The sequence below is a fragment of the Wallemia ichthyophaga genome (genome assembly GCF_000400465.1).
Source record: "Wallemia ichthyophaga EXF-994 unplaced genomic scaffold scaffold24, whole genome shotgun sequence".
Classification (NCBI taxonomy): domain Eukaryota; kingdom Fungi; phylum Basidiomycota; class Wallemiomycetes; order Wallemiales; family Wallemiaceae; genus Wallemia; species Wallemia ichthyophaga.
The window spans coordinates 63,827-78,729 of record NW_008806297.1 but is presented as its reverse complement, the minus strand read 5'-3'; the positions used below and the strand labels follow the sequence as shown (position 1 = coordinate 78,729).

General features: G+C 45.5%; 6 protein-coding genes and 2 non-coding genes across 8 annotated transcripts; 2 read left to right on the top strand and 6 right to left on the bottom strand.

The window, feature by feature from the left end:
• Nucleotides 1–84: 84 nt before the first annotated feature.
• J056_002704 (Protein bli-3) lies at nt 85–710 on the bottom strand (the record flags this gene model as incomplete). The annotated part of the gene is made up of 2 exons (XM_009271969.1): nt 85–594; nt 642–710. The coding sequence occupies 2 exons, from the start codon at nt 708–710 to the stop codon at nt 85–87; spliced, it is 579 nt and encodes a 192-aa protein (XP_009270244.1).
• Nucleotides 711–914: 204 nt separating this feature from the next.
• Nucleotides 915–1,017, bottom strand: J056_004916. The gene has a single exon. It is a non-coding gene; the product is annotated as a tRNA-Val (tRNA).
• An 801-nt stretch (nt 1,018–1,818) lies between these two features.
• J056_002703 (Membrane-bound transcription factor site-2 protease) lies at nt 1,819–3,542 on the top strand (the record flags this gene model as incomplete). Its single annotated transcript, XM_009271968.1, has 6 exons — nt 1,819–2,091; nt 2,136–2,239; nt 2,285–2,531; nt 2,605–2,788; nt 2,841–3,128; nt 3,172–3,542. 6 exons carry the CDS (start codon nt 1,819–1,821, stop codon nt 3,540–3,542), a joined length of 1,467 nt encoding a protein of 488 aa, XP_009270243.1.
• Nucleotides 3,543–3,688: 146 nt separating this feature from the next.
• J056_004915 lies at nt 3,689–3,777 on the bottom strand. Its single transcript has one exon. It is a non-coding gene; the product is annotated as a tRNA-Ser (tRNA).
• Nucleotides 3,778–4,214: 437 nt separating this feature from the next.
• Nucleotides 4,215–9,329, bottom strand: J056_002702 (Kinesin-like protein KIF21A; the record flags this gene model as incomplete). Its single annotated transcript, XM_009271967.1, has 4 exons — nt 4,215–4,237; nt 4,284–4,532; nt 4,579–6,026; nt 6,070–9,329. The coding sequence occupies 4 exons, from the start codon at nt 9,327–9,329 to the stop codon at nt 4,215–4,217; spliced, it is 4,980 nt and encodes a 1,659-aa protein (XP_009270242.1).
• Nucleotides 9,330–9,430: 101 nt separating this feature from the next.
• J056_002701 (uncharacterized protein) lies at nt 9,431–10,285 on the top strand (the record flags this gene model as incomplete). The annotated part of the gene is made up of 2 exons (XM_009271966.1): nt 9,431–9,490; nt 9,542–10,285. 2 exons carry the CDS (start codon nt 9,431–9,433, stop codon nt 10,283–10,285), a joined length of 804 nt encoding a protein of 267 aa, XP_009270241.1.
• Nucleotides 10,286–10,366: 81 nt separating this feature from the next.
• On the bottom strand, nt 10,367–11,895 carry J056_002700 (uncharacterized protein; the record flags this gene model as incomplete). Its single annotated transcript, XM_009271965.1, has 2 exons — nt 10,367–10,704; nt 10,758–11,895. The coding sequence occupies 2 exons, from the start codon at nt 11,893–11,895 to the stop codon at nt 10,367–10,369; spliced, it is 1,476 nt and encodes a 491-aa protein (XP_009270240.1).
• Nucleotides 11,896–11,971: 76 nt separating this feature from the next.
• J056_002699 (Dual specificity protein kinase FUZ7) lies at nt 11,972–14,879 on the bottom strand (the record flags this gene model as incomplete). The annotated part of the gene is made up of 4 exons (XM_009271964.1): nt 11,972–12,716; nt 12,770–13,386; nt 13,464–14,773; nt 14,825–14,879. The coding sequence occupies 4 exons, from the start codon at nt 14,877–14,879 to the stop codon at nt 11,972–11,974; spliced, it is 2,727 nt and encodes a 908-aa protein (XP_009270239.1).
• Between the last annotated feature and the right edge of the window lie 24 nt (nt 14,880–14,903).

Below are 14,903 nucleotides of genomic sequence, written 5' to 3'. Positions count from 1 at the left end.
ATTTATGGCATTAAACACACTCCACACACTAAACACCTAAGATATAATTGTCGCATTTCTAATCATAATACAAAGTCACGCATTTCACTTCTTGAGTCCGTTAATGAGCTCGATTTCGTCATTCTCAATCGTCATCAGCTCGCCTGGAGAGGCAACATCGCCCGTGACTGCGCCCTTGACGACCTCGTAAGTGAATCCAAGCTTGGAAGAGGTGTTGTGCCAGAAGTGGATCGACACGGGCTTAACGACGATGACCATTATACGAGGATCGTCTTTATCACCCGTGTGCTTTCCATCGCCCAAGTCGCCGAACCAGGCTTTGAGACCTGGGTTCCAGACGCTCTCAATCACTTTCTGGTCCTGTGTGACAGTCGCAGTGCCTGCGAGGGATGCCCAGTTGGTAGACGCTGGATCGTAGTAAGAGATGTTCACGTGGGAGTCGTTTTCGAATTCCTTGGTTTTGCCACTCTTCACATTGGCAATATAGTAGAAGGTGAGGTGATCCACTGAGACTGGAGTCATGGCGCGCGAGTGCAAGAAGCTGTCTGTGTTGCGCGAGACGAGCATCGACGTCTTCACTGGCTTGATGATGCTCTGGACGACGTCAGCGTGGTTGGTGAGTCGTGCGCTAGCTGGCTTACGTGGAACAGGTCGAGCTTCTCTTGTGGTGTGGCGTTTGTGCTTGACTTGGCGCTGTATGGATCTGACATTATTCTCGTTGTTGGTTGTTGTAAGCAGGAGTCAATTCGCAATTTACCATGTGGAGCGCGGCGATCCATACGTCATTTCACCACCCACTCCAGCTCAATAGAGTAGTTAGGAGATATCAAAGATGCAAAATAGATGTCTCTACAGTCGTAAAACAAGACAATGTGGAAAAAAGAATACTTCAAGATAATTAATGTGACACAAAAAGCTTTCGGCCGGAATCGAACCGGCGACCTCCGCGGAGCAACTGTTCATCTTGGAAGATGAGCCGGTGTTAACACGGCGCTATAACCCCTAAGCCACGAAAGCGATGATTACAGACTGTTTTTGTATAACCCAAATCAAAACTGTGCAATCTTGAAAAATCCAATTAATCATTGCGGTAGTTTGCCGGGTTTTCGCCAGGTTCAGAAATAAATGTATCTTATTTTCGTTTCACGAAGCTAGAAAATTTCAATTAATGCTTCGTTTAATTCGGAAAAGTCGCGATTTAGGAGTATTGCGGGTTTTGAAGGGCAAGAACACAGTCCAATCTTTTATTTTTGCCTTTAATAACTTGTGGAAGCCACTCATTTCGTCATACCGAGTACAATGTTATAATCATGCAGTCGCTGTAAAGAAAGATTACATTATAATTAGAGATTTACTGTTCAAAACCACATAGAATTGCTCTAGACAATTAAAGTAAATGTTATATTGGAAATTCGTATGCATTTTATCCTGATGTTAGATCTTTACAGCAAGTTTAGCCTCCACAGGTGAAACTTTTATGAGAACCAATTGAGCACATGAATTTAAGCAATGATACACTGAACGTCAGATATTTACATTTGCAGGTAAGAACGATATCTTGCTGCCTTGCTATAGCCAAGACTGACTGGGTCAGCGTGCAAATGGTGTGCATACGATACGCAGTCCAACGTACTTGCAAATATCGATAATATAGAGCGCGTAGCTCAAACCGGTTTATAAAACAATCCCACCAGCACATCACGCTGCAAAAGATACCGCCAAGTGCGATTAAAACACTCGTACCTCAATGAGCGTGATTTGCCGCGACATTTCATCACATCGCGCCATCGTTTCTTACCCCTCTACGCCAACATCAAAATGAGAAGATTCGAATTCATGAGCACGCGGCGGCTGGAGGTGCTCGCTGGGAGTAAATACAAGGGTTTCATCCGGCAAAGTTATGATCTAGGCGTGCTCATCTCGATATCATCCGCATTCTTCACCGCCGCAGTTGTTCTCAAGGACTCCTCCAGCGTTATCAAGGCGCTCTATAATTTATTCAGAGGCGCATCAGCGCATCTACACGCAAGACGGTATGCAGAAGGGCGTGAATCCGAGTCTCTCGCCGAGAATCTCATCATCAAGCCAGTCGTGAGTGTCATACGCGATAGACGCGCTCGTTTGACCCACCCCAGCTGCCAGGCTGGACAAACCCGCTATCCGACCTACCCATTTTCCTCCTTGCCTTTGTGGTCGTGCAAGTATTCCACGAGGCCGGTCATGCCTTGGCGGCGCTATAGTAGGTTGCATTGCGTTGCGTAGGGCAGACTAATATTATCTATAGTGAAAGCGTCGATATAGTATCTGCAGGTGTGGCCGTAGCATTTCCGTTTATACCAGGAGCATTCGTTGCCCTATCCCAATCGCAGCTGGCAAACATATCCCTCAGGCCTCGCGCCAGGATCATTTGCGCAGGCGCTTACCACAACTTTATCCTAGCGCTGCTACTGAGTGTGGCTGCGTATATTTGCAGCGATCAGCTTTTCATCTACGTTGGTGACTATGGCAGATCTGTCACTGAGATTTCGGAGGTAGGCTGTGACTCGAAAGTGTCCTTGAGGTTTTCTCGGGATGGCACGGGATACGTCGCTAACTAAAGCACAGAAAAATAAGCTCTATGGGTATATACATCCCGCCGCTATAATTACGTCTATAGACACGGTTAATTTAGGTAGGCCCAGTGATGTAGATGAGATGGACGTGGATATTTGGGACGATTATCTTTTGTCGAGAACCAAGGAGCCAAAAAGCCATTACGCTTGGTTAGTCGATTTAGCTGTGTTCAACTGTAAGTGGAGTCGTCCTGATGGAGGCCTCCACTCACAAGAGCACTCCAACAGCCTCAGAAACATCATGCTGCCGGAGCGCCAGCTTAGAGGAGGCTGTAAGCGGTGCGGGTTGTTTTGTAGCCCACCAGGCAACTCTGCTTGCCAACCGCGAAGCCTGTTTAGATCCATCCGAAGTGATGCTGGGAGAACCCGTAAACTGTCTGGAAACAGACGAGGAGAAGTCCGTGTGTGTGCGCCCTCACCCGCTGTCACACATGCTGCGCATTGGATACCTCGGGAAGGAGAATGAGCGGGAAAGCGTTGTTGTCCAGAGCAGCAAGCGCTTTCTGTGGGAGACTTGTGGGTGCAGCGGATGTAGCGGAGCTGGCTGACACAACCTCAGTGAAAGTGTCAGACTACGCATCTCGATATCCCGCACTGATGCCGGAGTACTTGATCTACCTTCTCTCAACACTCGCAAACTACATCATTACACTCTCGGTGACCTTTGGCATGGTCAACATGCTCCCGCTGCCCTTCCTCGACGGCTCCGAGCTTGTCAACGCTGTACTCCACTCGTTCAATCTGCCCTTCTCCAGGCCATGGCGCAGCGACGCGATTGAGCTGGAAGTCGGGCGCTCAGCCTTGCGCACACACCAGCGAGCCTCTCAGCGAAGGCATTATATGTGGCTATTGAACGCAGTCACGTTATCGTTGGTGGGATTCGCACTGGGAGGCTCCCTCCTGCTAAACCTTATCGACAGTACTGTGTAGTGTATTATAATGTATAAATCCTGTAACGTGTCACGATCGCGAGTGATGTGCATAAAGTAAGTGAGGATTACGACGCTGCACAGAAGACGTCCAAATGCACAAGTATAACAGGCTGTCCATAAATTGGTGCCGAAGTCAAAAATATTCGTCAGCTACAGGATTCGAACCTGTGATCCCAAAGAGAACTTGATTTCGCCGTTCGAGTCAAGCGCCTTAACCACTCGGCCAAACTGACATGTACATACGATTTCCTTTATTACATATTTGTCAGCTAAAACGGGCAGAGCTGACCTGCAGGGCAGGTGCGTAACAGCACAGTGAGGTGGTTCAATGTAATTGAGGTTCACCAAAAATTCAGAAATTAAGACGCTAGTCAAGAAATGTTCCCAGTAAATTCAGCACCGCCTTTGACTCCTCATGCTTTAAGAAGTATTGATGGACGCAGTTTAAACATGTATCGTCTTAACAAATAATCAGATTTAATTATCATCAGTGATTTTGCCGATGCTTATTTTGGACGGCGAAGAAAGAGAATCTGATACAACAATCAGTAAATCTTTGCACTTTGCTAACGTCATGCTGAGCGTCTAGAATGTAGCATGAAGGAAAGGAAAGAAATAAATATAGTACAAAGTTTAAAGTATTCGGTGATTTCACAACGCTGCGACAAAATTAGAAGCAACGCAATTTGCTTTCTGTGGGATGTGGGTCAGCGGGAACAAATCAACAACTCAAACCCACTTCTTTTCTGCATGTCTTCGACACGCTGCTCGAGCTGGGCTCTGGCTCTGTCTCTCTGCGACCTCTCCTGGTCGAGCTTGAGTGCAGACTGTCTCCTCTCCTCGACGACGCTGTGTCTGGTACTATCGATCTCCTGCTGTTTGCTATCGATCTCTTGTCGCAGTTGGGTGACTTGCGCTGTCGCCATGTCTCTGTCCTTAACCAGATCGTTCATGTTCACGCGCGCCTTTCTTAGAGATCTCTCTGAGTCTGTAAGTCTGTCAGCAAAATTAGGTAATTAAGCATGGTCACTCACCCATCAATGCATTCTCCAACGTCTGCACGAGATCGATGTTCGCCTGGAGATCCGCCTCGCAGTGGTCGAGTTGCTTGGTAAGCGTCTTTATCTGCTGCTCAGCTTCCTCCAGCTGCTTGATACTTTCTGGGTGCATCTCATTCTGCGAGCGGATGCTTGCTGCACTCTCCGGACGTGATGACGTCGACTGTCTCTGCTTACCGTTCTGAGGTGGTGGCGGTGGGGGTATCGACGGTGGCGGTGTCGGAGGCGGAACATTAGATCCGCCTGAGTTGCCTCTAGACAAACGTGGAGACTTTGGTGCTGCATCTATTAAAACCGGCGATTGTAACTCGTTCTCCTTCATTCTGACATTTTCGTAGTCCTTCAACGCACTCTCCAAACGTAATCTGTCATGCGTGAGGGATGAGATTTCCTCCTTCGATCGTGTCAGTTCGAGTTGTTGGTATTCATACGAGTTGTTGCGCGATGTAAAGTCGTTCACTTCAGCCTGTAGTTCATCTCTCTCGACCTGCAGACTATCTCTCTCGTTGATGGCACCTTCGATCGTCTGGAGAGCTTCCGCAAAGTTCTTCTGATCACTTTCGTTACGCTCCTTTTGCATTTGCAGCTGTGATCTCAAAGCAGCAACCTCGTCAGCATTTCCTGCGCGTTCGTCCCTCTCAGCATCAGCGTTACTAAGCTGCTCCTTGAGCTTGATGGTCTCAACTTGTTGTCCTTGCATACTCTCCTTCACAAATCGCAACTCCTCCTCCAGCGGGTTTGCAACATCTTGGCGTTCACGATCGCTGACAACCTTCTCATCATACTCCTTCCTCATACCCTCGATGACTTTTGCATACTCGTCGTGCATCTCGCTTTGAGCGTCACTTGCCAAAAGTGATGCTCTCTCTAATTCATCTTTTTGTTTTCTGCGTAGCTCGCTTATAGTTTCTTCGTGATTGGATGTCATCCTGTTCTTCACTTCTTCAACCTCCTTAATAAGACTTTCGTTGGAAGATTTGAGTACATTGACAACTTCTTTATACTCCTTTTTGATTCCGTTGAGTGAATTCTCGTGGGACATCTTGATCTTTTCTATAAGACTTTCACGCTCAACGTCTTTCTCTGTCTTGTTAGACATCTTATCGTATTCCAAGTTGGTGTTGTAGAGGACCTCTTGGTGTTTAGCTTTGACACTGGCAAGCTCGATGGAGTGGGCGTCTGTTAATGTCTTTTTTGCTGTAGTGAACTCCTTCTCGGCTTCTTCGAGACTCTCCTCCAATTTCTTGAGTTCATTGTCGCGTCCTTCGAGTTGATTTCTGTAAGCTTCTACTTCGGTAGACATGTTGGTAATCTGCATCTTGGTAAGCGACTTCAAGTCTTCATTCTGACGCTTTTCGAGGTCGTATGAACTTTTCAGTCGCTCAATCTGTTCACTATGGGCAGACTCCTTAATTGCCATGGAGCTGTATGTTGTGAGTTGAGTTGATATCATGAAGGTACACGTACGTCATCAACTCATTGAAACGAGCGATATGCTCTTGTTTGATGTCCGCGTCTTTATCACCGTCAACATCACTGTGACTGTGACTGTGACTTTCAAACGCGACATCACTGCCTGTGCCCTCGACCTCCTTAGCACTACTAGCCCTCTTCAACTGAGGAATCTCCTTTTCAAGCATGTCAATCTCGTCATCTCTATCCTTGAGAGTCTTTTGAAGTGTTTGAATTTCTCTTTCAAGACTTTCAATACTCCTTGAAGGCGAATTGTTCATGCTAAGTCGAGGACTGACTCCTGGTGACGGAGGACCTGCCCAGCTCGAACGCGATTGACGATGCGAGGATAATTCCTGGGATAATAACAAGGAGGGTGTACGCGCATGTCCATTTCCTTTTTGGGTTGTTGGAGGTGCTGATGGTGGGGGTGTTGAGCTTGTCGCTGGTGTCATTGAGCTTGTTGCTGGTGTTGTTGCGGATGTCGCTGCCGATGTCGTCGCCCCTCCATTCCCACCTCCTGTTACGAGGGGCTGACGACCAAAAAAAGCCGATGTCCTTGCCAAATTGGTTGGTGATTGTAAATTCTGCAGTGAATTTCTGCGTGGAATAGAAATACTGTTTCGTTTTACATCCTTCACTGCTCCAGATCCAGATGGCAAAGTTATACCACCAGACTCAAACGATAACTTTCTTCTCAATTTTCCAGTTGATTGGTCAACTATGTGAGTTGCAGGTTGAGAACCAGTCGCGATAACACCATCTTCGTTGGTGTTGATTAATTTATGCTCTTCAATTTGTCCAGTTAATTCACCAATCTCCTTCAATGCATCGCGATATCTGGATTGAAGGGTGTCTAACTCGTTGAGTGTTTTTTTGTGCAACATTTGTATTTTCTGTAATTCAACTCTCAATTCTACCAATTCAGATTTGAGAATATGTTCATCTTGTGATTGACTCTGGCCTGGCGTATTTGGAGGTGTTATCTCTTTAACACCATTACCAATGCCATTGGTGTTTATCTTTCCACCTTCCAATTTGAACGCAGTTGCGATCTTTGTCTTTTCAGACTCCACTTCCCCAAGACGTCTAAGGGCATCATTACGTGCAAAACCTTCTTGCTCAGCGGTTGTTCTCAGTATGGTGCTCTCTTCAAACAGTTTTTCCCTCTCGTTGATTAATTCCTCTAGTCTAACCTCCATATGTGCATGCTTCGCGTTGGTTTTGTCGACTGTAGCAAGAATAGCCTTACTGTCATCACCGTCGTTATATAAATTGAGGCGTAGTTCAAGTTGCTCAAGCTGCTCATCACGCTCATGTGCCTCTTTCTCGAGCATCTCCACCTTTTCAACCAAACCAGAATTGAGATGCTCAACACCATTCAGCTTACTCTCGACATCGAGTATGTATTGCTCATTCTTAGATTCTAATTCACGGTGTTTGGCGAGTTCTTTCCTGATATCAGCGAGAGCAGCGGCAGAGCTTTCGTCGCCTTCTGTTAAAACCTTGAGCTGACTCTCAAGGTCCTTAACGTAAGCTTCAGTGGTGGACTCTCGAGTGATCAACTTTTGCAACCTCCCATGAAGTTGTTCAATTAGATTAGTCTGGTTCGCCTCTCTATCGGCAAGCTCATCAAATTCACTCTCTCTTTCGGAGTAAACCATGTTGGTATGACTAACGGCAGCTTTTGTCAGCTTAAGTTCAGATTCTAGTGTATTTATAGTACGCTCATACTCCTCAATCACCGGTGCTACCATTTCTGCAAACGATGAAGCTTTCTGTTGTACATTTGGAGAATCTTCGGCGTTAGAGAGTTGTAAGCGTAAGTTTTCCAGTTCAGAAGTAGACTCTTCATATTTGTTTTCTAGATGTTCGACTTGTTCTTTAGAAGAGTTGGTGGAGCTTGAGGTGTCAGGTATCTTACCTGCTCTGAGGGTACCCAATTCCTTTCTCAGCTTTGTGACAGTACTTTGTAACCATTCAATGTCCTCCCAACCAGCATCAACTTGATTAACTTCAGCCTTGTTTTTTATATTCCTAGCTCTATTGGCGTACTTGAGAGTATTTATGGTTTCGCTTGTATTGTACTCTGCAGGACTAACACAGGCAATCATAGTGGTTTGAGCATTGCCACCTAAGCTGTCTTGTAGGAGGCGGGTTAACTTTGAGTCTCTGTATGGTATATAAGTTTTTGCTCTGGCTTTAGAAGGGTCACCGAGAGCGCTGATAACATTACCGAGTGCGAGTAAACCAGAATTGATGGATATAGCTTCACTAGCTCTAGCACCCTCAGCAGCTGTTCTTTTTAATCTTTCAGAACCAGCTAAATCGACGAAATGAAATTTAGAAGTAATTGTAATGTAATTACCATCATCTTCATCTTGGATGGGTTTTTTAGCTGGTGATGGAGATCTGTTGCTCATACTAGATGGTGGACGCAAGCCAGATTTGAAAGAAGAAGTAGGAGTTGAAGGACGATTAAACGAAGGGGAAGCGACCCTTTGAGCAATACTTGAAGAAGGTCGAGAGCGAGGAGTGGAAGGAGGATTAGGAGATGATTGAGGAGGATGACCTGGACCGACGTACTTCTTCTGGGTGAGAGTTAAAGAGAAGATGGCGTGAGAGCGAGAGGATTTAGCGTTCATCTCAGTCTCGTTCGTTTGGCGGACGTTGGAACCGGTATATAAGTTGTTGAGAACATCCTGTGAGGAGGCAACATGGGGTTCTCTCAAACCGGACCAAATGATGGTACCATTGGAAGCTTCTCTGATCGTAACGGGAGGTCTTTCAACACCAATTGGGCCAAGTAGGTCGACTAAATCTTCATTGTAGATTTCAACAAAAGAGTTTTTGAGGGAGAAGTCGACGCCTTTGGAATCGAGAGAGTGGAAGATGTGATCCACTGCCCTAGGGACGATACCGGTAGATGAGTCGATTGAGGTATCATGTGCGCTGTCTGAGATGCAAGTACCCATGGTATAGGATTTACCCGAGGAAGTTTGGCCGTACGCGAGGATAGTAACGTTGTAACCATCAACAAAGCTATTTACGAGATTATCAACGTTGTCGTTGTAGATAGTGTTTTGAGTGTCAGAAGGTCCGTGTACCCTATCAAAGGAGAAGGAGGAATTGTGGATGTTGATTGAGGAATTGGAGGAAGGTTCAACGACAGAATTCTGCCATCTTGAAGGAATTAAATGGGAGTCTTGAGTGGTTGTTGGCCTAATCCTGACAGCCACTTTGACAGAGGTGAGTGGTTTATTGGATGAGGACATGTTCTCGTGTTTACTGAATAATGTTTATAATATTCAATAATATTTAATTATATTTAATTATATTTGGTTATATTTAATGGTTTGAATTGAACAATGAGATGATGGAATTACTTGCAAGGCAACATACAAATGGACATGAGAATAATGATGATGGTCAAACTGTGAGTATTTATTTTAATTTTAATAATATTTAAAAATTCAAAACACAACAGACCCATCAACTATTCATCATCATTTTCTTGATCGTTATTGCCATCTTATTGGCTGTTTCCTCTGGTTTAATTTTACGCACTTGGTATTTACGTAGAAGAGCACTCCACCTTGGTTTACCCACCGATCAACCCCGCATTTTCCCTTTCTTCACCAATCACACTGATCATCCCAACAACTCCACTGAAATGTCAAATATAAACAATTTAGGCAATAAACCCGAGTTGTTTGAGGTTTTTATTGATAAAGACTCTCGCTCAAATGTCGATTATCAAAGACCTTTCGCTGCGACAATCTCGGTCCCGCAATCCATGACTCATATTTTACAATCTTCTGACAACTCTAACGATGAAAATAATCCCAGCCCCGGCTGGCTAAGCGCCGCTGCTCGTCTCGCCCTTTTCTCTAAACCGAGATCCAGATTCTGGCCCCCAATTTACAGAGGCAGAGACGACCAATACGAGCGCAGACAACGTCTTCAAGCCCTCGCGGATCTCTCACGTCAACGTCAAGAGGATGAAAGACAGCGCAGACTGCAACTCGAAAATCCCGTCAAATCACTCCCTCCTCCCATAAAAAACAACGTCTCTAACCCTACAATTAGCCTCTCGATGCTCGTCCAATTACCCACAAAACCTCAAGAAAATTCTCATCTTGATGACCTCCCTGACATATGCATAGGTCTCACTGAATCTAATCTATCACACAACTCACCAACTGACATTGAACATTTAGTTAGCATCTAACGTGTATATATTTGTAAATATGTACCCAGTAATCACTGTTGTAAACTATTCAAACTATTCATCTTGAATTTGGTATAATCTTTATTCTCCATTTCTTTGCATATCTTTACGACGTATCTCATTTAGTTGCTTGTGCATTTCATTCACTCCAATAACTAAAGCCTGTATTGCTCCTTCACCCAGTAACATTGTAGGTAAGTCATGTGTTCCTTCGTACTCCCCTTTATATAGTGCATGTTGTGTTTGTAACGTGTTCATTGCTGACAGGTACTGCTGATATAGTTGTTTGTAATTCTCATCATTGTTCAGCCTCTTGTCAACCCCTTTCATCTTGGGTTTTGGTGGCGGTGGTGTTGCTGAATCTTCTGACGACGTGTAATCTATCTTGCTTCGTTGTTTCGATCGAGTAGCACTTTCATCTGGGGATATCGTTAGTCATCTTTACCACTTAAAATCAACCACCCTCACTCACCCTTCTTCATTCGCTTTGAGGTTGTTGTCTTGGTTTGAGTGGCTGTAACATTTTTTGCTGCCTCCGCTGCTTCATCTTGGCGCTTTCTCTTTGCACTATCCTTGCTAGCAGCTGAAGATGAGTGCGCGGAGAGCACACTCGGACTCCTTGAGCCATTTGATGACTGTGTGTCTTTTTCTTTCTCCTTGTCCTTGTCCTTATCCTTATCTTTCTCCTTGTCCTTTTCCTTACCCTTATCTTTTTCCTTGTCTACATCCTTGCCTTTCTCCTTGTCTTTCTCCTTATCCTTACCGCTAGACGATGCATCCTTAGAATTAAGCATCGCCTTGGAATTGGCGGGTGACGGTGACCTGCTAACCTTCTTTCCTTGAGACGCACGCAGAAGGTTTTGTCTTGTTTTTGCAGGTGCAGCTTTCTTGCCATCTTTGTCTTTCTCCTTGTCCCTCTCCTTGTCCTTACTCGGAGCAACAGTGCTAGCAATACATTGACTAATTTTGCCCGTCTTGCGCCTCACGGCTGCCGCCACTTGCTGTTTCTCTGAATCTGAGTACTCACTCCAGTCGTCCACCCGTACATCATTCCACAATTCATGTTTGATGTGAAAGAGTGGGGTGGATGTCTGCATTGTTTTCTGCGAGTAGGCTACTTGGCTGAGCAGGTATTGGATGTCTTGAGGATGTGCGTCTAACTTGCTAACTACCTCCCCCGCTTCCATTGATCTCAGCGCAAGGAGTTGAACGACGCGTGTTTTCAACTCAACCAGTTTATCCGGATGTGTGGATGGCGTTGGAGGGTTAGCTTCTGTGTTTGTTGAGGTTGTTGAGGTTGTTGAGGTTGTTGAAGCTGCTGAGGTTGTTGGAATAGAAGCAGGCTTAGGTTGAGGTAGTTTCTTGACACCCATTCCCATCCCCACTATGCTTTTACCTCCTTTGCCATTCCTTCCTGTTGCAGGAGGTGTATCTAACAATACAGCTTTCTTGCTCTCCTTCTCTTTTGCAAGCTGATCCTGTCGCTGACGTAGTGTTGATTGCTGGGTGGAAATCGAGCGCTTGAGTTGGACAGGCGTGGCTTTAGTGATGGTACCGCCATTCTCGACGTATCTCTGCCTGTCACCATCGCCCCTGCCACTATCGACCATCTCAAAGGGAACATGATCTACCACCAATTCACCATTCTCAAGCCGCACGCTATTGAAATCATTTAGATTAATTAATTTATAATATTTCATTTAATTTAATTTCCTTCTTTAAAGCTTCTTGGATTAAATTCTGTTCGAGCAGTTGTTTTGGTGTTGGTCGTAATTTAACATCCTTAATCAGGCACTTGTCGACGAAATCTTGTGCGTTTTTCCCAAACTTTGTGAGCCTAGGTGGATCCTCATTTACTATAAATTGCAATAGATCAAGTATCGACATTACCCCCTTTGTCTTCTTCTTGGGCGCGTGTGTTTTCACCGACTGCTTCATAGCAACACCTTGAGTAACTCCTATAGTAGTTCCTGCTCTTGAAGAAGCCCTAGGCCTTGTAGCATTCGATGGACTCAGCGTTGAGTTGGCATTCAGCGTCAGATCATCCTCTCTACCCTCCTCCTCACTCTCTTCCTCTTCCACATCTGCAAATGGGAATCTACCAAGCGCTATCTCTATCATGGTAATTCCTAAACTCCACACATCTGACTTGACGGTATATTGTGCGCCCTGGATACGCTCCGGAGACATGTAGGTTGATGTACCTACAAAGGTATCTGCTATCGAGTTGATAAGCTCCCCGCTAACGCCAAAATCACATAATTTTATCTGTCCCTTTGAGTTTATTAGTATGTTTGACGGTTTAACGTCTCTGTGGATGATCCTATGCACATCATACAGATATGTCAACCCGCGCAGGACACTCAAAGCGATTTGACCAAAAACATCGTATGATACTGGTCCATGTTTGCGTATAATGCGATCAAGGGAGCTGTTTTGGGTGTATTAGATGCGTTCTTTGTGTTTTCTGTATATATTCCCCACCCTCTATCCATATATTCCATACACATACATATGTGCGGTCCCTCTAAATACGCACCGTAGAATTCAATTATGTAGTCAGAATGACAGTGATGCAGTATTTGTAACTCGCGCAGTATTTGTCTGCGAATTGGTGATTGGCTTTCAATGAGGATTGTCTTCTTCGCCATCGTCGTGTTGCTAGGCTCGTGGACAACTTTCGACACTGTACCACCATTTCCAGAACCCAGCTCATCAAGAACTTTGAGTTCATCACCCCTTATTTCCTTCTGACCAGTTGGATCGAGCAACGCTATTCTCTCACTGAGATCGTCCTCTGGTGATTGATACATTGGCGTATTCGTCGATGCTGGCTGTAGAGGCGGTGGTCTGTTTTTGCGTTGAGGCGGTGGCATTGGATGTGGTTGCTGCGACTGCTGTGAATGCGCCTGCTGCAATTCTCCCTTGTCCTCCTTCAACCTCTCTTCCCCTTTAGCTTTCTCCTTCTCCTTGGGTATCGATTTCTTCTCTTCCACTGACAGCTGCAGATTTTTAAAATTCCTCTTTTTCCTTATCGGTAATCCTAGCCCATTCGTCTCACTGAGATCTGCCATGTCACCTTGGTCGATGTGGTCCATGAACTATTTGAAAGGTATAAAATTTATATATCGTTTTACATTATTACACAGCACTTGCTCGTCTTTGGCTTATTTGTCACCTTCTTCTCCACTCGTTGCTCTCGTTGCTCTGGTTGATTGTTTTTTTGCAGTGGTGGTGACTGTTGCGTCGGTTGTTTAGTTGTCGGTTGCATTGGCTGCTGCGTTGGCTGCTGCATTGAGCTCTTAGCCATGCTTTTAGCCATATCCCCATGTGAGTCTTGTGACGGTGTCTTTGACATTTCCTTTTGGTGCGGTGTTAGTGTTTCACTTTTCGGCAATGCCATTTCAGCTATGTCTTCTGGTCGCGTTGATTGACTTGTGAGCTCATTAACGCCTTCATCTTGTGTGACTTGTGAATTGCGGTGATCTTGTATCGTATCCAACTCAATATCATCCTTGCTCACTCTATTATCTGCCTTTCTCTCAATATCATCGCGATTTCTTTCCATTTCCATCTTGCGAGCCAGAGTAGGCACAACTACATCATCCCAACTCTTTCCTGGTGGTAAGCTCGTTGATGTTGACGGTGGTACACTCCAAGGCGCTAAATCCACAACTGTCTCAGGCGTTGGTGGTCTTTGTGGTCTGTATGGCTCAGATGCTCGTCCTTTCACAGGCATTCTCTTTTTTATCTTCTTTTTTGGCTTGTTGTGGCTATCATACATTCCAAATGAGCTGTGACTACGACCACCCTGCGCTCTACTACCTTGTGAGCTATTAATTGCTTTCTCACCGCGAGTTGATTCATTTTCCTGTGTATCTTTGCCATCATGTCCAGGCTCATGTCCACCATCGGATCCACGTTGATATCCACCATCATAGCCGCGCTCGTACCCACCATAAATACCCTCCGCATTCTCATTCAAATAGCTTGTGTGACCCATTTTAGCTATCTCCATCATTTCGTCATCGTCGCTTCGATGTCGTTGATGCATCATTGTCAAGTTGGTATTAGCGCGAGGTCTCACCATTCTAGGTATATTGCTCTTGGTGAGTACATTCCCGCCAGGCTGTCGAATTTGTTGGGGGAACTTTATGTGTGCGTCTGTAGAGTGAATCAAGGCGTCCTCCTCGCTGCTGTCATCTGAAGCTGTACCATCTGGCATCTTCTCATGCAACAGTGATGCAGGCAGGGGCTCTACAAACGCGAAGTTGTCCCTGCTTCGACTTTGCTTCACTTTCGCTTTGGATTTGGGGGTTGGGAGGTTAGGAAGATTGTGTTGGTGATACTGATCATCGTGGTATTGATACTGCTCGCTGTGCTGCTCATGCTGACCGTAATGCTCATTGTACTGGCTCAGTGGCCCTGTAGCACTATCATTATGCGCCGACATCCTCCGCGTAATCTCAGTGCTCTCTGACTCAAGTCCTGCAATTGGCTGATATCAGAGACGCACGCGGGAATAGCCGCTGAACCCACTCCTCCTTAATGCTGGTACTATCTCGCCATCCCAGCGCCGCACTGAAATATCCATCGTAGTGAGTGTGCAAAGTGAAAA